The sequence below is a fragment of the Bufo gargarizans genome, chromosome 4 (genome assembly GCF_014858855.1).
Source record: "Bufo gargarizans isolate SCDJY-AF-19 chromosome 4, ASM1485885v1, whole genome shotgun sequence".
NCBI classification, from domain to species: domain Eukaryota; kingdom Metazoa; phylum Chordata; class Amphibia; order Anura; family Bufonidae; genus Bufo; species Bufo gargarizans.
This window is the reverse complement of record NC_058083.1, coordinates 214,166,110-214,190,780: the sequence shown is the minus strand read 5'-3', so window position 1 is coordinate 214,190,780 and position 24,671 is coordinate 214,166,110. Positions and strand designations below refer to the sequence as shown.

The window sequence follows — 24,671 nt, the reverse complement described above, 5'->3', positions numbered from 1 at the left end:
TATAGGACATGTTCTATCTTTTCAACGGAACGGAAATACGGAAACGGAATGCATACGGAACACATTCCGTTTTTTTGCGGAACCATTGAAACGGAACGCAAAAAACGGACCGCAAAACGTAAAAAAAAACGGTAGTGTGAAAGAGGCCTTAAGGGGGTTTTCAGAGATTTTGATACAGATGACCTATTCTCAGGATAGGACGTCAGTATCTGATCCGTGGGGGTTCGATACCTGAGACCCTAGCTGATCAGCTGTTTGAGAGGGCAGCAGCACTCCTGTGAGTGCCACGGCCTTCTCTCAGCTCACCAAGCACAGCGCCATACATTGTCACGGCTGTGCTTGGTATCACGCTCAGCCCCATTCACTTTAATGGGGCTGAGCTGTGCCTAGGCAATGTGACCGATGAACATGGCATCACTGGCCTAGGGAAAGTAGCAAAAAGGCCACAGCGCTACTGTGCTATGCCAGAGCCTTCTCAAACAGCTGATCAGCAGGAGTCCCTGGTGTTGGACTCCCACCGATCAGTATCAAAATCTCGGAAAACCCCATTAACAAAGCCAGCTATACTAATCTTCCTGTAAGACATGCGGAATAAATCTGAGAAAAATATAAATTACATTCCAATTACCTTTCCAGGGCCCATTACCTTCTATTTTTTGTCTATCCCATAACTAGTAGAGTCAGTATTTTAAATTATAAAGAATTGGACATGGAAATTAGCTCTTTCCAAAGAAAGAAAAGAAGGTACTGGTGCCACCAATAGGAAGTCACTATACTATAAGACACTTTTTGAACTTTTAAACGGGCCTTGATACATAAATTGGGGTCCTAGTCAAGCCAGTACATAATCTGCAGACAGCTGTTTCGGAGTGACTGCCTCTCATCTCCACAAGAGATGCCAGAGCACGAACAAAGGCCTATCAGCTAAGGGTACTTTCACACTAGCGTTTTTCTTTTCCGGCATAGAGTTCCGTCCTAGGGGCTCAATACCGGAAAATAACTGATCAGTTTTGCTCTCCATTCAGAATGCATGAGGATAATCTGTTCAGGATGCATCAGAATGTCTTCAGTTCAGTCTTTTTGCATTTTCAAGACGGAGATAATACCGCAGCATGCTACGTTTTTATCTCCGGCCCAAAAAACTGAACGCTCGCCTAAATGCCGGATCCGTCATTTTTTCCAATAGGAATGTGATAGGGCATTCAAAATACCGCAGACCGAAAAAAAGGTGAAAACGTTTTTCCGGATGACACTAGAAAGACTGATCCGGTATTACAATGCATTTTTCTGACTGATCAGGCATTTTTCAGACTGATCAGGAAATGCCATCAGTTGGCATACATTTTGCCGGATTCAGCAGGCAGTTTCGGCGACGGAACTGCTTGCCGGATCACTCTGCCGCAAGTGTGAAAGTAGCCTAAGCCAGTTCTCTCTGCTGTAAAATGAAGTGGAGAGACTGCTGTCTGCAGATGAGAAACTGGTTAGGCTGTAATCCAAAATTATGTCTCAAAGCAAAGCCTACTTAAAAGGTTTAAGACTCTGTTAACATCGCTGAGTGAGAATGGGAAATTATCCCAACTGTTTATTGCGCACATGGTATACAAAACACCATTATTTTTATACTGCATCACATGTTTATGTATGAAAAGGAAGTGTTGCTGAAAAGGGGATGTCCTTATAATTATGAGAAGCTGTTGAGCTCACGGATGAATAGTAGTAGATGGATTATGTGGGATAGTAGTGGGGAGATCAATACTGGAATAAAGGCGGAGGAAGGTGGGCTATGGGATATTTCAGTGGGTTTTTTGTTGGAGGGGGGTTCACTTATATTATATATATATATATATATATATATATATATATATATATATATATATATGCAGAGAATCGGACAGCACTCCAAGACTTGAAAAAAGTAGAAATCTTTATTCACCCATGTGAAAAATAATTGTATATATATATATTATAGCTAGCACTGTAAAGCTGATGGGCAGCAATATATAACTGAGCTAAGCAAGTTTTAGTTTAAAAAAAAAACTCTGGCCCTTTGTTTACCTGCAATAACAACAATCTTCTGTTAAGGGAGTGAATACAAGTCCTGCCCTGAGTGACATGTCTGCCTGCTGGGAGACTCAGCAGCATGTTATATGTGTAGAACTACAAGTCCCAGCTGTACAATGACACTGCAGATACACACAGGATCTTCTCCCTACCTGTTCTTGTGCAATGCTCTGCAGAACTCCTTTGTCAGCTTCTGTGCCCAGTTTTTGTCTCCTCACAGCCTGCAGCTACTTGGTAAAGCCTTGAGTCTATGCTCCTAAAGGGGTTAATCTTTTCTGAAGTATCCAGTAAGAGGGAGACACAGGGAAGACAGCAGGTGCATAGTCAGTGCAGGGGGCGTGGCCAGCACAGTGACATCTCATGTACAGACACATCTGCTCTGTCAGGCTTGTGCACAAAACATCAGAGCAGGGAGAGAAGCTGACATCACAGGTCATGTGAAATCTGAGAAAGGAGCAACTACAGATGAGGTAAATGCATGGTAAAGCTGTTACATGATCATACAGACAACCCTTTTAAGATATGTCTGTATGATCATACAATGTAATATTATGGAAATTATATGGATGTCATTGTTCTGTTTTTGAAAATACAAATACATGATCTGATTTAAAAATGTTTAAGATTCCAAATTAAACATTGACTTGCAGGATGGCTACTTTCCAAGTAGAGGCACCATAGGCACAGATAGAGATATATATATATATATATATATATTTATTTGCATGGCCTGTAAGACTTCTTACGCCTACTATGAGCTCTCCACTAGGATAAATATCGTCCTTGGATACCCAAAGATTTGGACATAAACCTTGGATTTAATTCAGGAGACATATTTCAATATGGAAAATCCACTGTGGAAATTGCTTCTGATCCTTAGCAAAATTCGCATGAGTTATATGCTGATTTTGGTGTGGATTTGCCACAGATGGAATCCGCAATGGAGATCTGCAGCATAAATTGACATTTTGCAGATTTAAAACCTGCAAGGCAGATTTTCACAGCATGTTGGAGATTAGCTAAAATCTCATCTTCTTTCTATTAATCTGATTTGCTGCATGCAAATCCACAATGGCAAAGCCACAGTATAATTATCTCTTGTAGATGGGGCCTTAAAGTTTCTCTTTTTTTTTTTTTTTTCCCCTCTTAGAACATAGAATCACGATTAAAGGTATCACTTCCCAATGATCTGGGAGCCGCTCTCACAGATGGTGTGGTGTTATGTCATTTAGCCAACCATGTTCGCCCGAGATCAGTGCCGAGCATACATGTTCCCTCACCTGCTGTTGTAAGTATTGTGTTGTTATACTAAAAACAGATATTGAAATGTTGCCTTTTCGCCAGTAACAGCCGCTGTCTGTCTTCAATAGCCTAAGCTCAAAATGGCAAAATGCAGGAGAAATGTTGAAAACTTCCTGGAAGCCTGCAGAAAAATTGGGGTTCCCCAGGTAAGAATACATTGCCATTATGCCCACACTGGTATGAGAATGCAGAATAACGTTCACTCTGTGTTATAAAAGTACATTTTGTGCATGTTCATTTTTTGCAGCCATGTGAAACTGAAACATACATAAAATAAATCAAACTTTACTTTATCTTCTGATACCAAATCTTAGAACATTTTAATTTTTTCTTGGTGAGACCAACAGCAGGTGTCAGGTTTAAGAGGGATATGGCTTGTTAGATTTGAACATGCCCAATCCTTTGCTCCTGCAGGAGATCGGGTCTCTTCCTCACTCTTTGCTGACCTAAACAGTGCACATATACGGTATATGCTGTTAGAAGAAGTGGTTGTCCACCAACAGCTATCTGTTATGACAGCTCTAGAATATATTGGGTTATACAGAATATATTATTTTATGTATGTATTTTACGCGCTTATATAGTGCTGACATGCTCCACCACGCTTTACAAACATTTTCATCATTTGTGAACTCCATGGGGGACAGCAATCTAAACTCCCTATCAGTATGTCTTTGGGGTGTGGAGGAAAGCAATGCAAGCATGGGGAGAAGATGGAAACTTCATGCAGATTTTGTTGTTGCAGTCAGATTGACCCCAGTCCCACAAGGCACATGGACGTCAATGAGCTCAAATCTTCTTTGGCTTCTCAGAAGATATTACAGCACATGTGCTACTTGTTCATTGATTTGTAGGCCAACTTAGTGTTGCATATAAAATGCAGCAGGGCTAGTAGAATAGATTTCAGTTTGACTGCTAATAGGAGCAAATGTGACCACGTAGGTTGACACCACAGAACAAAAGCTAGTATGCTAACCTTATTTGGTTGTGCAGTAGGCGCAACTCTTGGAAAGCATGTGTAGGTCTATATTTATGGTGCACTGCAAGCCAGGAACTATCTGGATTGGACATCCAGTGGACACATAGTGATACATACAATGGAAAATGTCCAGCTGCTCTGTCGCCAAGAAGAATCCCAGAAGACTCTTGTTTGGTGGAAAATCCATTTTATTGGGGAATCTGTAAAACTGTAAGGCGTTTAGGGTTCATAATCACCCCTTCTTCAGACAGACTGACATATTATGTGATAATGTCTGTCGTTTGTCTGAAGAAGGGGTGATTATGAACCCCGAAACTTGTTATAGCTGTACAGATTTTCAATGAAAGGACCAATTCTCTACTGAACCAGAGTCTAGAATTCTTCTGACAGCGCAGTATTTTTTCACTGTATATATCACTATGGCTGCTATTATGAGCATTTTTTTTTCACCATATATTAGAGTTCCTTGTTAAAAAAAAAAAAATGGAAAAGCTGTTACATGAAAAAGAACAGAATGAAATCGAATTTGAAATTCTACTTGCCATGCAAGTGTAATTGAGTTTGAGCTGTGTTCTAGGCATAACTGAATTTTTCTGGAAGAGTAGATTTTATAACTTCTGAGAAAACATTGGTTATGCTCCTTAGTACAGGTCTGAGGGATATCGGTCACGTTCATATGCCTTCCAACATCAAATCACTTGCCCTTTAACACCAGTGTTTCCATAAGACAGATACTTATAGGGAGCTAAGGGTACCTTCACACTTGTGTCGCCGGAACTGCCTGCTGGATCCGTCAAAACATATGCAAACTGATGGCATTTGTCAGGTGGATCAGAATTCTTATGACAAATGCATTGAAATGCCGCATCTGTGTGTCCGGTGTAATCTGGAAAAATGGATCCGACATTTATTTTTTGTCACATTCTTAGCGGTCTGAGCATGCGCAGACCGCAATGCCGGATCCGATTTGGCCGGAACACACTGGGCCGGGCCGGCATTAATGCATTTTCATGGGGAAAAATGCCGGATCCGGCATTCTGGCAAGTGTTCCAGAATTTTGGACTGAGATTATCTCCGTCCTGAAAAGGCAAAAAGACTGAACTGAAGACATCCTGATGCATACTGAACGGATTGCTCTCCATTGAGAATGCATGGGGATAAAACTGATTAGTTCTTTTCCGGTATAGAGCCCTTAGGACGGAACTCAATACCAGAAAAGAATAACACTAATGTGAAAGTACCCTAAGAACATTAACTGCTTCATTTTGTCGGTTTTCATCCCTTTCTCTTGTCAGCAGCCAAGTGTCTAACTGCATGATGGTGTTTGCATGACTGACTCTGCTTTCTGTTTTTCCCTTCCTGCTCACCCCCTCTGGACAGGACAAAGTTTGTCTCCCATCAGACATTCTCCAGCTAAACCTCTGCAGCATTAAGGGAACTCTGGAAAGTCTCCTCTCCTTTGGAGAAGGCTCACAAGCGCCTGCTCTGTCCTCCCACCTCCTGGGCTTTGGGGTTTTCTACTGCGCCCTCATGCTTCTCCTCTTCATGCTCTATCGCTGGTTTCTTTCCTTCTGGACACAGGCGTGAAGAGGCATGGGCATCTGCTTACTAACTATTGATGGGGTGGGGTTGATCCTGCAACTATGAATTCTTCTGGAAAGCTCTATCTGAAGCACAGCGGCAGTGTTAACCCTTTACTGTGTGAAGTATTGAAAACGAATCCAGGGCCAGCAACCATGATTGCCCATGGATGCAAATATTACAGCCTCTACAACTGTGAGCTATGCCGCGCTGCCAGCTTTAACCATGACTTAGTCAGTGCGTCCTGCCTAAAAGATGTAATGACTTAGTGGGGTTACTACTGACCAGTAGCCACACTATGTGAGGAATTTGCTAAATTTTATCTTTAGAAAAAAAGGAATGTTCTTCACATCCATAAACAAATGAGCAGATGGACAGAAGGTCTTTGGTTCAGCAGCTGATTTTTCAGAGCCTTCATGTGCCTTCATGCCAGTGTTGCCAATACCCTTTTCAGAGTTGGATAAAGAAAAAAAGGTTGCTTTTGAGGACACACAGAAATACCCTATACCAAAGGCTCTTTATTCTGACTGAAATAAAGACTAACAAAAAAGGCTGAGTTTCAGTACTACATCTGCTTCAACCTATTTAGGACATACCATCACCACAAGACCCCCTCTTAGGCTGGGTGATTATGATGAAAGTCACCATTAATTGAATATTTGACATCGATTACGATTAATTTTATGAGACAACCTCTTTTGAGGATGCTTTTTTAGTACGACCGTATATATTTTGTGATCCACAAAATGCAGATCTGGAAAAAATAGGGATGACTTTTTTATTTTTATTTTCCGGACCCATTGTAACAATGTCCTTAAAAAGGACAACAATAGGACACGTTCTATCTTTTTTGTGGTGCTGCGGAACGCACCTACAGATGTGGACAGCACACGGTGGGGCTGTCCATATTTTTTTGCAGTCCCATTGAAATTAATAGGTCTGCCTTCGATGCACAATAAATGCAGATTGGATGCGAAGGAAAAATATGGGCGTGTGAATGAGGACTTATGGAAAGGATTTATAGGTAGAGTTTTTGGAGGAGGTCCACTGACTGACATGGCTCTGGGTCTGGATCCTTGCCCCTATATACTTTTCAGTATTTTTGGTTGAGCAGTGCTTATAGATAACATGCACATTAGATATTTGCTGAATCCTGCTATTTTCAACAGGATTCAGCAGCAATCAGATATAGAGTGTAAATGTCCTTTGACATCTCCTTTGGGGTAATGGGTTATGGGACAAGTTGGCTTTTAAATTTTCTGCTCCTTTTTCTCTCAAGGACAAGCCATTTTTTTCTCCCTCACTATAGAAATAACATGAACGCTCGTCTGAGCTGAATGTCTGTTTTTTGGGGGGAGAGAAGATGATTTTTAAATGCAAGAACAAACCAGATGCATTGTATTCATTCTAGCTCCACAGTGTTTTTAGCAGAATTGTATTGCTAAGAATATTTTGTGCTTTGTTCCTTCAAGCTCCAGAATGAGTAAGGGAATAAAGGGGAATCTGTCACCTACTTCCAGTGTATATAACCAATGCAATAAATCTGTAGCATCATTAAACTATACCTTTGTCAGAGTTATCCATCTTTCTGAATGCCAGAAAATAAACCTTGTTTGGTATCCTAATGAGGCCAAGTGATCAGCGGTTCTAGGAGCCCATGTCCGCCTTCTTCAAGAGCTCAAGCCCATCTCTTCACTTTTCCCCAGTACCTCCCCTTGCGTCTTCCAGTCCGCCACCTCCTCTGTGACTTCACTATCTTAATCCAACTCCGCCCGCCAGGTAAGCTTGTGCCTCAGCGAAATCTTGAACAAATGCAGAGCAGGAAATTGAGGCAGACGTTGACCTGGTAGGCTAAGTTAAATGAAGATGGTGAGGGCGCAAAGGAAGGGGTGGACTGGAAGGTGCAAGGGGAGGTACTGGGAACAAGTGAGGAGCTGGACTTGGGCTCCTGGAGAACCGTTGATCACGCCCTGCTAGGCACTTTGAGCCTCATTAGCATACTGAACAAAGGTAGTTTTCAGGCATTGGGAAAGAGGGATACGGGAGAGTCCACATAAGTTTCATTTTCCATTCGTCTGATCCCAAAAAAAAATAAAAAAATAGTTTAATACTATTTAAAAAAAAAACACAGATCCTGCTCACAAGTTCTGCACATTTGACATCTGTTTGAGCCATTTCTGTACTGCATGCAGGATTCATGCAGGATTCCCCCCCCCCCCCCCCCCCCCCGACAGATCAGAAGAACCGTAAGTGAAACAGTAATGTGAACTGTCCCTAACCCTGAGAAAGGGATTGTTTTAATGATGGTAGGCAGAACTACATTGCATTGGCATTGGTTAAATACAGTGGCAGAAGGTGACAGACTCCCTTTAAGAAGACCTGACGAGCATTTACATGGATTAGCCACTAACAGAGTAAGTGTCCTTGTGCAGGGTTGCTCTTCTAGCAAACAGCAGTCTTCTGTAGCCTAGTGCCTCTAATACTCTAGCCTAATCTCCACACAGATGATCTAGTTTACTCTTTGAGGACTGTATGGGGTCAGCTCCACCTAATATGCTTTGGCAGTCAAGATGTATGAATATTTTCCTCTGTGGTGTTACTTCAAATGCTGCATTACCTTTGCTGGAGCATGCTGAAAGTCTTAAAACCTTTTCGATACTGAAACCAAAGTAACAGCGCTCCTGATTTCACTCCGCTCATATACATGTCTGTGTGATGATATATTAACCTCTGAAACACTGTGCTCTTTATACATTAAAGCAATAGAAACACATGAAGCAGCAATGTAGCAGCAGGCCAGCTATTACCAGGCTTTATGCTTTACACTCTACCTCAGCCGAGGGCTTATGTCAGGTACAGTGTTGCTTTACTGTTTTATGCAGCTGTCCGAACTTGCAGCAATGCAATTAGATAACTATATAGCAGCCGAAAGGTATTCCTAAAGGCAAGGGCAGGTTTACATGCTGCAAATCAATAAGATTCAAATGAATGTCACAAGTCAAGGTGCCTATTGTCCCTTAGTAGCTGTCAGTTAAAGTCTCATTTGGTTCAGCTGACGGCTATCTCTACTGTAAACCCTGGATGACCCCTGTAAAAAAACTCTGCTGTCAGGCCCTATTATGTGAATATTATTATTATTTTGGACCGTGTCAAATACTGTTTGGTCAAAAGGGACAAAATTAACATGGCCTAATTCTAATAGTAATATAAGAATTGTAGCATGTAAAACCAGTTCAAAGGGGTTTGCCGATTTCCATTATAATTTGTTAGAATGCTATGCATATGTATGTCCCATACAAGCATACTTAACCAGCATCCTCTGCTTCCATGGGCTGCAAGATGGTGGTGACCAAGTCCTCTGGCTATTACTGAGCACCATCTATTCTGTGCAGGCGCTGAACAGTAAATAGATGTGTCCTTTTTATTCTGCACATGTGCTGGATGTGTCCGTTTGCCATTCAGTAACTGTGCAGAATAGAATGTATTTAGGAACAGCCAGAAGAATTGGATGCAGCCTGTGGATACGGAGGTTACTATGTTTACTGCACTGACGGCCTCCATTAGGACAACTGGGGGACAGTTTACAGTCAAGTATGTATACATGACTGTATATGACATGTTGACTAATTACATTGGAAATTGGCCAACTGTTTTCATTTTGATTTGTCTCTGTAATCAGAGCAGTTTGGGCCAATAGCTTATTGAGATATCTTGCAACACTGGCTGCTGAACAGGCAAAAACGAGAGGCTCATGTGCCTTACACATTCTAGCCACCTTAAGCCAGACACACAAGCGAGTTCATTGTGAGAAATTTGCTGCATGTGACAGTGAGTTCCCATTCTGAACTCTGCTCCTCTGACAGGATCGCACAGTGTTATAATGCTTTATAAGGCTGTGTGACCCTGAGTCCTGGAATCTACTGAATTAGGCCTCATGCATACGACCATTGTGTGTTTTTTTAGGTCCGCAAAACGCGGATCCGCAAAACACGGAAGGCGTACGTGCGCGTTCCACAATTTGCGGAACGGCACAGACAGCCATTGATATAACTGCCTATTGTCCACAAAACGGACAAGAATAGGACAGGTTATATTTTTCTGTGGACCACACAACGGAGCAACGGATGCGGACAGCACACATTGAAGTGAATGGGTCCGCATCTGAGCCGCAAAATCTGCGGCTCGGATGTGGACCAAAACAATGGTGGTGTGCATGAGGCCTTACACTGACAACATTATGTCAGTGTAATTCAATAGATTGGAGGTCTTAGGAAGCACAGCCTTATAAATCATTATAATACTGTGCGATCCTGTCAGAGGTGCAGAGTTCCGAACACAAACTCTCACTGCCACACACAGCAGGTTTCTCGCATTGAAAAATCTTGTCTGTGTCTGGCCTAAATGCTGCAAAGGAATCTGTCAGATCTTGGTAGCATAAAAAGTGAAGCTTTGGGCTGGGACTACACGGCCACATCTAATCAAGTTACAAAGTTTGCAACCATAGCAGTGTTGCTTGCAACTTTTTTGCCCGTAGGGAATTTTATTGCAACTTTTAAATAGAATCTGTCAGCAGTTTTATGCTGCTAGTCTCTAACCGCTCCAGCACAGGCCAATGAGTCCTCATAATCATCAGTAGTGTTGAGCGAACTTGTGTTTCAAGTTCGGTGTACAAGATCCGGGTTATCTAAGATTTTCGTTATAGATTCCGCTACCACACATCATAACTTATGGATTCCGCTATTACAGACCATAACAGAATTCTTAAATAACCCGAACCTTCTACGCCAAACTTGAAACAAGTTAGCTAAACATTATTCATGAGCTCACGGCTCTCCCCGACCACCTGCCTCTGACAGTTTTCCCCCATATGAATGAGCAGCAGGTGGGCAGGGAGAACCATGAGCTCATGAATATGGGGACTCGTTCAGCATGCGCTCGAGCTGTTTAGTACAAGATTTTAGCAAAATGGCTCAGTCAATTAAAGAAAATGACCCAGCATTTTGCTAAGGAGACCTGTCACTAGTTCATGTTGCCCTTAGTTAGGACATGATAAAACTGGTGACAGATTCCCTTTAATTGCTGTGCAGCCCCAGCCATCTTCACAAGCATACGGCATGGTATTGTAGACTGTTAGAAACAAGCGGGAATGCAGAACACAGATGTATCATGGTTTCTTCTGGTGATCCCTATGAATTGCACTTTGTTTGCTGAATTTTGTAAATAAATTTTGCTACTGATAGAAGTGTCTTTTTTCCTGTAGTTCCTGCTTTCTCTTTTCTTTCATCTTCCCATACACTACACTTTCCCTTCCGGATATTTTTGATATCCAGTCCCATTAGACGTTTGATAAATGACACTCCTGATTTTGGCACGATTTTGTCATTGTATTGAGCCTATTGTTTTTATAATTTTTTTTTTTTTTTGTTTTTTTCCCCCTTTGTTTTATTCCCCTCTCCCTTCCTATTATTCATGTCCAGGATCGTATGTGTCTGCCTCCACACATCCTTGAAGAGACCGGATTAATTGAAATAGCAGCAACCGTGCAGGCCCTGCTGGATCTTGCACCACCAAAACCGCTTTCCCCCACCAGTGTTTGAATGCCATGTTATCCACTGGCTCCTCATTGTGTGTGCCACTTCTGCAGCCTGCGGTTCACTAAAGAGGTCTGCGGATAACAAGCACGTAAGGAGGGACTTTACACACACATGCTCCAGTTTTGTTCACCAAGGGCTTTTAATTGAATGTTCCATTTTTAGTACCTACTCAATGTTCTGCATTCATTATCAATTTTTTAAGCACTTTCTAAAATATACATGATTAAAATTATGCCTAACCAATGAAGGGGCTATAAAGACAATACGAAGTGCAATATTCACAACTGACACCAGTGTCCGAAGAGGAAAAGCTGTTCTAAAGCCCTGCAGAAGAACAAGTTATTTATTTTACTTTCCTTGTTCATCCCAATGGAAGTAAGTCTTAAGTGCGCCTGAGAAATTCCCTGACCAGTCTGACAATCGAATGCATACAGTACGTTCTGCACCCCGTGTTTGTGGCTAAGAAGCAGGGAATAAAAGGCAAATAAGCAGAGCGCTAACATGCACTTCTATGGAGGTCTGGCACACAAAGATTACTGACTGATTTGAATGAAGGCTGCCATGCACACAGTATTCCCCTGGTTTGCAGAAGTTGAATATGAAAAACAGCATATAAACTCCTAAAGTGACTAAACCTTTCCTGGTATGCACACCTTGACCTGGCCTTCTTGGAATTTGAATTCCTTGACTGTCAAGGTAATGGAGTAATTCCTGTGCTTTGTTTTTTTTTTTTTTTTTGTTTAGTTTTTTTTTATTTATGTTTTTATTTATTTTATCTTTTTAAGCTTTGATCATTTCAGTCTTTGGTCGCAGTGAACAAATTTACAGGAAAGGGACTGATTTAGCCGGTAGTTGGTCTTAAATGTCTCATGGCGATCTTGTAAATATGTATTACATGTTGTACAACAGGCAGAAACAAAAGGTTCGTAGAAGACTGATAGAGTAAATGTAACATCTGAGTTGACCATGAAAGCATGGGATCTGGTCATTGAAAGATCTGTTATTGGCTGGATATACTGTCCAACCTTCACTAACCACATGTGGTCAGGAAGAATTTTATAAATCACCTTTACAACACTGAGCTTCTAAAAACGGAACTATAGATTTTTCTGTTGATATATGTGGCCATGCTCTGGATTTGTAGCTCTAGTAATATCCCCTTGTAGACTTTTACACGGTTAGTAAAATAAAAGTACATTTTATGGGGTACCGTATATACTCGAGTATAAGCCGACCCGAATATAAGCCGAGGCCCCTAATTTTACCCCCAACAAATGGGAAAAATTATTGACTCGAGTATAAGACTAGGGTGGGAAATGCAGCAGCTACTGGTAAATTTCAAAAATAAAAATAGATACCGTACCAATAAAATTACATTAATTGAGGCATTTATTTCAAAGAAAAACAATATGGTATCAACAATAACCTTAACAGTACAAAAACAACTAAAGCGAATATTCAATTTTTGGGAAAATACCAGTTCATGCGAATTTTTATGCGAAAATTTGAATGCGAATTTTTTTTTGCGAATTTTCGCAATCAAGAAAATAGACTAGACTCGAGTATAAGACGAGGGGGCTTTTTGAGCACAAAAATATGTGCCAAAAAACTCGTCTTATACTCGAGTATATACGGTATTTGCAGTTCAAAGTTTGTATACAGCCCAAGCTTTCCAATACTCAGGGATAAAATCCAACAACGTTATTAACCCCTTCCCTCCAGTGCCATACATGTACGGGCTAGTCGGGTCTTTAAAAATGGACGCCATAGCTGTCGGATGCCTGTGGTTTTATGCAGCAGACACCCAGAGCTAATGTCCCTAACCAGATACCTCTCAGATATCATGGTAAATTGTATCTGAGGTGTCTTTCCATGGCCCAGATGGCTCCCTCCACAGGGCGATTGGGGAGCTGTTTGTTCACTGTGGTAGTCTCGCTCTTTCTGAAGGATCCAAGGCTACCACAGTGAATAGCTCCTATGGAGCCCCTGTGGAGCATAATGAGACTCCCATAGGCTGAGATAATTCACTGCATTCTACAATCGCTTGTTCAAGTCCCCTAGAAGACTTGATATCATTGTAATTATACTGACCTGGGCAATCAAGGGAATATGACCTATTCCCTTAATTCCCCAGGTCAGTATAATTACAATGATATCACATTTATATAGTTCTTCTTGTGTTTTAATACTGACAAAAATAAAAACTCTGAAAAAAAAATAATTTTTACCACATGGGGAATGCCGTAAAAACAAAACCCATAAAACTATGGTAGAATTGCATTCTTTTTTTCAGTTCCAATCCATTTTAAATTTTTTCCAGCTTCCCACTACATGCAATATTAAACGGTGCCATTAGAAAATGAAACTAGTCCTGAAAAAAAATTAAACCCTCATATAGCTTTGTGAACAGAAAAAGTTATGGCCCTGGGAAGTCAGGGAGTGAAAAACTAAAACAGAAAATCGCCCGGGGCTGAAGTGGTTAAGGAGACAAATTAAAATCCCTGTTGCCTCTGTTTCGAATGTGCAGCATGCTGTGAGCTTGAAAACATGTAGACGGCTTGGATTTTTTAAAAAAAAATTTATGCCTTCTGTTTTTACAGCTGTAAAGGGGTGTGCTGCCCCTGTTAATTTTGTAATAGATTTTTTTAGACCTATGTCTGTAAACTTGAGGTTATCTAGTTATCTCTTCCCATGCTAAATGTAATTTGCTTGTACTGTATGATGCTGAGTAGTTGAAGAGGTTTAAATGGTTACACTGTCCATACTATATAGATGGGGGTCAGCCCACCCCTTCCTCTGTTTGGCATAGTGTGTATGTGTTCTCAGTAGGCAGAAAGGAATGAGGACAAAATGATTGGGAATGTTAAAATGTAACATGCCCAAACCTTTTCCCTCAGACATCTGCCATTGCAGACACCTGTACACCCCAATACACATTACAGGGTATGCTGGTTCCATGCATTTGAAAATTAGATTTATCTCCAGGGGAACATTTTCCGTACTGTCAGTGAATTTGGCCTTATGGTTTTCACTAGAAGATTAATTTGGTGTTCTTATATTTGCAGTTTGACTTTGTATATTAACCAGTATCCTACCCTAGCCGGTTATTACAGAATACATCCATGAAAACTGTTGGCACATAATTCTGCTATCCATTCTTCGTGTAGTAAGGCTGTTGTATAATTGACGGTCACTTCCAAAGACTGAATGTCTTTAGTTACCTTAGCTTTTCCATAGAAAGGTTTGATGTTTTGTACAGTTTTTTTTCATGCTTATCACATCTGTGCTCCACATCTTTCATCGGACTACATTTATTGCCCTACAAGTAGTTCCCGGCCTTGTAAATAATTTCAAATACAGACACTCTATCTGCAGATTTCACTATATTAATTTGCTAATATGTCGGTCTATTAGATATAACCGCAAAAGAGATTACTTTTATTGGAAATTTGTTGATGTAATATATTTTTGTGAAACTGTCAAATTGACTTCCATTGTAAAATGTTTTAAGAAAACATAAAATAATCCACACTTTGTAGCGTTAAAGGCTGTTTGTTGTGGATTCTGTGTTTTATGGCAATCCTGAATTTCCCTACTTGCTGCAATGATTTGTGGGTGCCCACTCTATACATTGATCTTTTAGCAAATACCAGATTAATACACCCACTCTCCACGGTTGTTTCAACCCCACAGGTTTTATAGGTTAATTTGTAGATGCTGGTACTTTCAGATTGTTGATAGCCTAATGTATATTTCAACACATGGCACAAAGCAACACGCACATTACCCATATCCATTTTGTGGTCCGGAAATCGCAGACCTACAAAATAAGGATGTCGTCCATGTGTATCCCGCACTTTGTGGGCCCCATTGTAAAAATGCCTATTCTTGGTAAGAATTGGGCATCTTCAATAATTTGCGGCATGACCGCGCACAGCACACGGGTGACATCTGTGTGCAGTCCATGTTTTTTGTTGCCCCATTGAAATGAATGTGTCCACGTGTAGTCTGCAAAAGATCAGATGCAGACCGGAAATACTGTGGTATTCAGTGAATCACATCTATTAGCACATCAGTGGACATGCACTATTGTGGTTCGTGTTCCGGACCAGACATGCCCATTGAAGTCTATGGGTCTGTGAAAAAACCCTGACACAACATGGATGGTATCCGTGTTGTGACAGTGGTTTTTCACAGAACATTGGTAGGAGATGCTCTGGAAATTAATTTTCAGGTGAGCAGTGTCAGGGAAGTACGGATGACAAAAACGGACAGTCTTCACTGATATCTCATTGGGTGAAACAGACGAATTTTCCACAGATGTTAAATGGACACGGAAATGTGAACGAGAGAAACTGCTCCACTCTTGTCATTGGGCTCTGACTGGTAATGCAGCTCAGACCCATTCACACTGAATTATATAAATAGACTTTCCATGTATTGCATGGTCCTTCAGAGCTCTTTGTAGCCACTCTCCCTCTGGCTAATAGATGGGGGTCCAGAGTAGAAGACCTCAACTATCAAACCAGAATGCCCTATTTGGGTATTTAAAATTGAGTTGTCTAAACTAAACAAACCCTTTAAAGAGGAGGATCTGTCACCAAAAAATGCAATGCAATCTGACAGCACCATGTTACAGAGCAGGAGGAGCTGAGCAGATTGATATAGTTTTGTAAGAAAAGGTTCAGTAAAACTTGTAATTTATTCATTTATATCTGCAGCCCTGTGAATACCTATCGGTGACTGACAGCATTGTGTGTATAGAGAGAGAGCTGTCCGTCACTGATAACACTACAGGGCTGCAGATAGAAATGGATAAATTACAAGTTTTACTGAACATTTTCTTACAAATGTAATAAAAATGTAATGTATTTTTTGTGCACATATTGAATGGGACCAAATAAAATTGATCTGAATTCCTGTGGTTTAGTCATAACATTTCTTTTGCTAAAGCTCTTTAAGGCCCCTTTCACACGAGCGTGACGCATTGGCTCCGGATGTGTTCAGAGTACGTTCAGTGAAACTCGCACCATTTTGCAAGCAAGTTGTCAGTTTTGTCTGCGATTGCGTTCAGTTTTTTCCGCACGGGTGCAATGCGTTTTGATGCGTTTTTCACGTGCGTGATAAAAAACTGAAGGTTTACAAACAACATCTCTAAGCAACAATCAGTGAAAAACGCATTGTATCCGCACTTACTTGCAGATGCGATGCATTTTTCACTGAAGCCCCATTCACTTCGATGGGGCCAGGGCTGTGTGAAAAAAGTGCAGAATATAGAACATGCTGTGTTTTTCACGCAACGCAGAACTTATGCGTGAAAAAAAAAACCTCTCATGTACACAGACCCATTGAAATGAATGAGTCCGGATTCAGTGCGGGTGCTATGCGTTCACGTCACGCATTGCACCCATGTAGAAAACTCGCTCGTGTGACAGAGGCCTAAAGGGGTTCTACAGGATTTATTATTCATCCGAAGTCTATTTGCATAAAACTTCTTTCTAATACTTTATAAGAATCTATTCGCTCCGATGAGCCGAAGTTATACATTTTTACTGTAAAAAAAAAATAAGTGTTCCTGAACTGGGGTTTGGTTCCAAGTGGAACATTACCAGAGTTCGGGTAATGTTTTTTTTTAATTACAAATTAATTTATGAAGTTATTGTGCGAAGTCCCGCGAGACTACGCAAAGCAATAACTTTGGCTCATCGGAGCCAATACATTCTAATACTGTACGGAGCTCCTGCTCTGTACAGTATTAGAACAAAGTTTTATGCAAATCGACTTCCATTTTTTGGCAGGATATAAAAGAATAGGGTAGACTTCAGGCAGAGTTTAGTTCCTCTTTCTTGATCTCAGTGTCACACGTGACAACTAGCTGGTAAGATGTACAAGTTTATTGTAAGACTTCTGCAAAGACCAGCATGTCCATGTTACCTTAAAGAGTTTCCTAAATAATTTAGAAGTGTACTTAAAGGGGTAGTATAGGATTAGAAAAAACGGATGTCTATTTGCTGCGTGCTAGTATTGTAGCTCAGCCCTATTCACTTGATTTGAGAGGAACGGCTATACCGGTCATAAAGGCAGACCCGCTCTTCTAATCCTGGAAAACCCTGTCGTACTGATTTGCTGACTGACACCTGATTGCTATCCTAGCTGTTAAAACTGCAGGTATGCAGACAGATACAGATCTGTGGGTGGTTCTGTTTGTCCTCTACATGGCGCAGAACTGATCAGAAAAGCTCTGACCCACTCACCAGGCTTTCCACTGATATTTGTATTAGAGTGTGGTATATAAAATGTACAGATGGACAAGGTAGGACGGGGAATTCACACTTTGTAAACTCGACACGGTTCACAAGGTTTCATAGTTGTTAATTTCTGTAAATACATTCCATATTTTTAAGATTGTTAAAAGTATATATTTGTCTGTACATCTAGTAGTTTCTCCTCCATTGTCTACTGTTGCTGTTCTTTATCTGATAATGTGTGATATATGTGGTAAACTGAATAAAACTTACCTTTTCAAATATGCTGCCTCCGGTTTCGTTACATTTCTGTTCATTGTAGTTATAAAAGTCTTTAAAAAACACACACACACTGTATATAGTAAATTTACTTGAAAGGTAAGGTCATGGGCTGAGGATCGGAGCAATTATCAGCCAAGAGCATTCGTATGAGTGGTCGTTCCCATAAATGTTCATATGCTTGATTATTGAGTGATCACATTGTTTATATGCCACATAAAATAATGTGCTGTGTAAACGGGCATGTGCTGACATTAATGAATCGGGTCATTCCCATATAAAGGGGAGGACTTCTGCATGTAAATGCAGCTATCACCTCCACTCAATGATCAGGCAATCAGGAACGTTCGGTTTGTTCATAAAAATTTTCTGCGCATCGATCCAGCGTGTATATTGAAAAGCTCGTTATCAGGTAATATGTTGTTTGTGCAGACACTTGAATCAATGTTTGTTAGCAGCAGATCGTGCCATCTAAACAGCATTCTGTTGCTGGCAAACAATGATTCTGTATGGGGACGAGCAATTGCATTAGGGTCCATTCACACGTCCGCATCCGTTCTGCAATTTTGCGGAACGGGTGCGGATCCATTTATTCTCTATGGGGACGGAATGGTTGCGGATAGCACACAGTGTGATGTCCGCATCCGCATTTCCGGAGCGCGCCGCCGATCTTCCATTCCACAGCTCCGGAATAAAATAGAACATGTCCTATTCTTGTCCACTATTGCGGACAATAATGGGCAGTTCTATGGGGGTGCCGGCCGGGTGTATTGTGGATCTGCAAATTGCGGATCCGCAATACACTACGGACGTGTGAATGGAGCCTTAGAGATGGTTCCTTCCCATACTGTGGAGGAGATCGCTGCATGTAAATGCAGTGGTCTCCTCCACTGACAAGCAGTCGATTGTCGGGAAGGAACGCTTCTAAGGCAGTTGCCGGATGAGTATCTACAGTGCTTGTCCGATTATGCGCATTCCTGTGTTCCTGGCCACTAGACTGAGGAGATTGCACAAGCACTGCCACAGGCTGCTAACCCTGACAACGAGCAGTAAACGAGGGAGACGTAACAGGAACACTAGGCACTTCTGAAAAAGTAATGTTTGGTAAGTGCCTTAGGGCTCCTGCATATGACCGTTGCCTGTTTTGTGATCTACAAATTGTGGATCCACAAAACATGGATAACGGCCGTGTGTGTTCAGCATTTCACAGAACGTCCGGCCCATAATAGTCCTATGCTTGTCTGTAATATGGACAAGAATAGTTAGTACAGTATAAATATTTCTCAGCTCATCCACAGTCAGTGTATCGCGTGCACGGAGCTCCCAGACCAGGACATTTTGTAAAATAAATAAGTCCTATGGCTTTAAAAGAGGGCTGAACTGCTTAAGAGCAGGTTATGATTAAGACTTAATATCGAAACGCATCAGCCAACAACAGTGCTGGAAGACGTATTCATTTTCTCGTGCTTTTTTCCATTGGGGGACACAGACCATGGGTATAGCTTAGAGGTATTAGTAGGAGGGACACTATGCAAATGAAAGAGCTCCTCCTCCTCGGGCTATACCCCCAGACTCCACCAGGAGGAACTCAGTCTTTGCTTAGTGTCTGGTGAAGGAGGTTGACACTCTCTGATTCTACTCCTTTTTGTTATTTTTATTCTAGATGGGGACACAGGTCGGCATGGCGCCTTCCTGGTCCCCCGTGGAGTGCCCGCCGCCGTCTTTGGGACGTTGCCTGGCTGCCTCCATTTCCCCCCAAGAAGATAAGTGGATCCGGGCTCGACCTGTTAGCTCCGGCATCCCACCAGCTGCTGGGACGCCTGCTGCCTACCCTCCTCCAGAGCACTGTTCTCCTGGATTGGAGTCAGAAGTCTGAAGAGGCGCATCCCTGCTGGTCTGGACATCGAGGGAGCATGCTGAGCAGATAAGTGTTGCCCAATCCCTCCCCCTCCCTCTGTGTCTATTTGTCTGGGGCTACCTGGGTGAGCTTGAAGAAGGATCCTGATGGGGCACTTTCTTCATTTTGGCACTGGAGTACTGGCATCTCTTCCCCCTTAAACTGTGGGCTTCAGCGCTTCTCTCGTCGGGCCTTGGCTGCTGCGCTCCCTCAGCGCCCGCCGGCAGGCCGCTCCTCCACGTAGTGTTTGTTTAAATCACGCGCGCGCTTATTTCCGCGCGCGTGCGCTTATTTTCGCGCATATTTTCGCGCGTGCGCTTATTTTCGCGCGTGCGCTTATTTTCGCGCATATTTTCGCGCCATAATGACGCGTTCGGGGAGGCGGAGCCTCGGCATGCCGCTCTGACTCTCCTTACACCGGAGACTCTGTTTGCTCATGGCCGTGCAGCTCCTCATCACTCTACTCCGTTTTGTGCCAGGCAAGCTGGTAGCTCAGTGGTACTGCTGCTGCTGCCCCATGTCCAGGCTTTCTGAGTTCAAAGCCCCTTTCAGCCTTCAAAAATTGTTTATATTATTCTAGATGAGGACACAGGTCGGCATGGCGCCTTCCTGGTCCCCCGTGGAATGCCCGCTGCCGTCCTTGGACGCTGCCTGGCTGCCTCCATTGCCCCCCAAAGAAGACAAGTGGATCCGGGCTCGACCTGCAGCTCCGGTATCCCACCAGCTACTGGGTCTCCTGCTGCCACCCTCCACCAGAACACTGCACTCCTGGACAAGGAGTCAGAAGCCTGATGAGGTGCATCCCTGCTGGTCCTGGAGTCGAGGGAGAAGTTCTGCAGGAGAAGTTCTGCAGGAGCAGATAAGTATTACCTGCATCCCTGCCTTACCCCCTCCTCCCTCCACGTCCCTGGGGGACTGCGGTCCCCGCTTGGGCATCTGCCATGTCCAGCGCGGCCGCTAAATTGGTCTTAGTCGCCAAGGCAACCATGTCCTTTAATCCTGTGGCGCTAACGACTCCATCTCTCTCAGTGGTCCCCACAGTGGGTGACTGACTACGAAGAGGCAGCGTGAGCGGCAGCATCCCACCTCGGATGTCTCCATCTCTCCACCCCCCTCACCTCGCCGGTGGCGCTTGCGGACTGCTCTTCCCCCTCCCTAGGGAGAGTAATCCGAAGGAGAATTATCCGGCTCGGACGAGCCAGGTCCTTTTTGGACTATAGGGCATTTTCAAATCCTGTGACGCCAACCACCTCTCTAAGTGGTTTTCCACAGAAGACGCCCGACTACTAACAGGGAGCGTGAGCAGCAGCATCCCTCCTCGGATGGCTCTGGCTCTCCCCCCCCCCCCCCCCCCCCCCTCGTCTAGAGGCGCGTTCGGGCGACTCTCCCCTCCCTTAGGGAGCGCAAGTCTGAAGGAGAATTTCCGGCTCTGATTAGGTCATGGAGCGGGACCCCTCGCCTAAGCTCTCCACCAGGGTGGCTGACTTAGTGGTGACTGTCCGAGACACCTTTATTCTCCAAGGGGATTCTCCTCCTTCCACTGGTCAGGAGTTCCCCCTTTTTCCGTCCAGGCAGTCGGAGACTACCATGTTCCCGGTCCATGAGGGATTTTTCCGCGGTCATGTCCAGGGCCTGGGGTGGTCTTAATAAGGTTCTCGACCACCCAGCGCATGAATATACTTTCCTTTCCCTGCTGACGGCGAGGAGAGGTGTCTCCTCCCCCTAAGGTGGATCCTCCGGTGGCCGGATTAGCCAATTATGTGGCCCTTCCTGTCTTAGTCAGTTCCTCTTTCCAGGATGCTGTAGACAGACGCATAGACTCTCTTCCAGGTCCTTTTTTCGCTGGCAGCGCGTCCCTGTGACCTACCTTTCACTCAGCAGGGGTAGCCAGTGCTCTCTCGGTGTGGTTACAACACCACCACCAGGAACTGGCGGTACGAGATGCGGCTAGTAACACACTGGAGTTGGTTCTCCAGATGTCTCAGGCTTCTAAGATTCTTTGCGAAGCTTCTAGGGACATTGTTTCCCTCTTTGCCCGCAGGTTGGCCATCTCTGTCACTCAGCGCGAAGAGATCTGATTGAAGGTGTGGGACGCTGACGCCTCCACCAAGCGTTCCCTTGCTAATCTCCCCTTTGGGGTTTCCAGACCTTATGGGGATCAGCTGGACGAGTTCATCTCTGCATGCCTTTTGCCGTTTCTCATCTGGTAGGCCGTCGCCTGCTTCCTCCGCCGGGGGTCTCAGGTCGCCCGCAAAGAGCCCTTCCTTTGCACCAGCCTTCCCGGCACTAGAGGGCCCAGTCAGCCCGCCCTGCTGCTCCTAGGCCTATCACATGTCCCGATTGCGGAATCCCACCATCGATTCCTGCGCTTCGCCATTATGGGTCGACACTGTCAGTTTGTCGCCCTTCCTTCGGGTTGGCGTCCACCCCGCGGGTCCTTGCCACGGTCCTGGACCGCTCATGGCGCTTCTTCGTACCAGGGGCATTCCTTTGCTGCCCTATCGGGACGATATCCGGATAGAGGCCCCCCTCTCTACCGCAGACCACGGACAGCGTCCGGATCACTGTTCAGACCCTGGAACGGTTCGGCTGGCTGGTAACTTTCCCAAACTCCTGCCTCTTCCCGTCCCAGAGGCTCTCCTTCCGGAGGGTGATTTTGGACACCTCGGCTGCCTAAGTATTCTACCAGCCTTCAAGTCCTCCCAGGTCCAGGGGGCAGTGTCGCATCTGCTGCGCTCCCCGTGCCTCTCCATTCGGGAATACTTGCAGGTCCTGGGTCTTATGGTAGCCTCTTTCGAGGCCTTCCATATGCCCAGTTTCACACTCGCCTGGCGCAACAGGAGATCCTTTACCTTTCAGCGGGTTCGGGCAGCTCTCCCTTGGTGGCTGTTCCCAAAGAACCTGAGGTCGGGGAGTTCCTTTCTCGCATTCTCCTGGACGATCGCCGCCACCGATGCCAGCATCCTGGGTTGGGGGGGGGGGGCGTTTTCCAGTCTCGCACGGTTCAAGGAATTTGGTCGGCGGCAGAGTCTCGCCTTCCAATCAACTTTCTGGAACTGAGGGCGATTTTTTATTTTTTTTTTCCGCTCTCTCTCTCCTATTGGACCTCTCTCCTTGCGGGCCTCCCAGTGCGGGTTCAAACGGGCAATGCCGCGGCCGTGGCCTATATCGACCATCAGGGCGGGACCCGCAGCCGGATGGTGATGCAGGAGGTGAAGAGAATTCTGACGTGGGCGGAGACGCACGTTCCGGTGTTGTCAGCAGTTTGCATTCCAGGAGTGGACAACTGGACAGCAGACTTTCTAAGCCACAACACGGTGGATCCAAGCGAGTGGTCTCTGCATCCAGAAGGGTTCGAGGAAATCTGCCACAGATGGGACCGTCCGGATGTGGACTCAATGGCGTCCGGGTTCAACAACAAGATCCCAGTGGTCCTGGCTCGCGCCCGAGATCCGGAGGCGTACGGATGGATGCGCAGGTGTCTCCGTGGCAGGACTTCAGCCTCCTCTGTTTTCCTCTCCTACCAAAGGGTCTACGCCAGTTCGAGGCGGAAGGGACTCCGACCGTTCTCATCACCCCAGAGTGGCCTCGCCGCGCGTGGTTTTTTCGGACGTGGCTCGGTTGCTGGCGGACGCCCCATGGCCTCTTCCCGACGGACAGGACCTACTGTCTCAGGACCCGTTCTTCCACTGGAATTTGCGGTCTCTTCGTTTACCGGCGTGACTGTTGAAACCGCCATCCTGATAAAGATGGGGTTCTCGGATTCAGTGGTTAGGACCATGATCAGTCCGGGGAAGTCTTCTTCCTCCCGGATTTACTATCGTACCTGGATGGCCTTCCTATCCTTTTTTGAGGGTTCGGGGTTCCCTCCCCTTCGGTTTTCCATCTTGATGGTACTGTCTTTTCTTCAGTCTGGGCTTGTGCAGGGACTGTCGCTTAGTTCCCTGTAAGGTCAGGTTTCGGCGCGGGCCGTCAGAGGTCCCTTGCTCTTAAGGGTCCGGTGGTGACCTTTCTTCGGGGGTGGCGCATTCGGTTCCCCGTATGTTCCCCCTTTGTCTCCTTGGGATCTCAATTTGGTTCTGCGCGCTCTGCAGTCGGCCCCCTTCGAGCCTTTGAGGAGGGTCTCTCTGACTGTTCTCATCTGGACTTCCTTGTGACCATAGCTTCTGATACAGCTACATAGCGTAGTGATTAAAGTTCTGGGCTATTATGCAGTGGCTGTGAGTTCACGTCCCATCACGAGCTTTTAAGTCAGACTGGTGTCGGAGCTGGCCGCTCTTTCCTGTCAGGAGCCTTTCTGGTTTTCCACCAGGATTAAGTTGTGCTCCGTCCAGTCCCCTTCTTTTTGCCCAGGGTGGTCTCTCCCTTCCGCCTTGATGAGGATCTTGTCCTGCCTTCCTTTTGTCCTTCTCCAGCTAACCCCAAGGAACGCACTCTGCATTCCCTGGATGTTGTACGGGTCCTGGAGGTGTGTCTCGCGGCTACTGCTTCCGTCCGCCGTTCTTGGCGCTCTGGATCTGCTTGGCTATTTCCGCGGCTTGTCACGCTTGTGGTGGAGTTCCCCCGGCTAGAATTGCCGCTCTCTCCATTGGGGCGGAGGGGGCTTCCTGGGCAAGACGCAGTCGTGCCTCTGCGTCTCAGCTGTGTACGGCGGCCACCTGGTCGTCCTTGCATACCTTTGCAAATTTTTGTCAGTTGCATTCACTGGCTTCGGCTGATGCGGCTTTGGCCGC

At 44.6% G+C, this 24,671-nt stretch overlaps 1 protein-coding gene across 6 annotated transcripts in view; it reads left to right on the top strand.

Moving 5' to 3' along the window:
- Positions 1-12,828, top strand: part of LRCH3 (leucine rich repeats and calponin homology domain containing 3) — an 84,921-nt gene extending 72,093 nt beyond the window's left edge. For all 6 annotated transcript variants that reach the window (XM_044288602.1, XM_044288601.1, XM_044288604.1 and 3 more), the window contains 3 exons: positions 3,212-3,349; positions 3,432-3,509; positions 11,401-12,828. In XM_044288602.1, coding sequence (XP_044144537.1) covers positions 3,212-3,349; positions 3,432-3,509; positions 11,401-11,520 — 336 coding nt within the window. In that variant the 3' untranslated portion in view covers positions 11,521-12,828. The remainder of the gene's footprint in view (positions 1-3,211; positions 3,350-3,431; positions 3,510-11,400) is intronic.
- Positions 12,829-24,671: the final 11,843 nt, after the last annotated feature.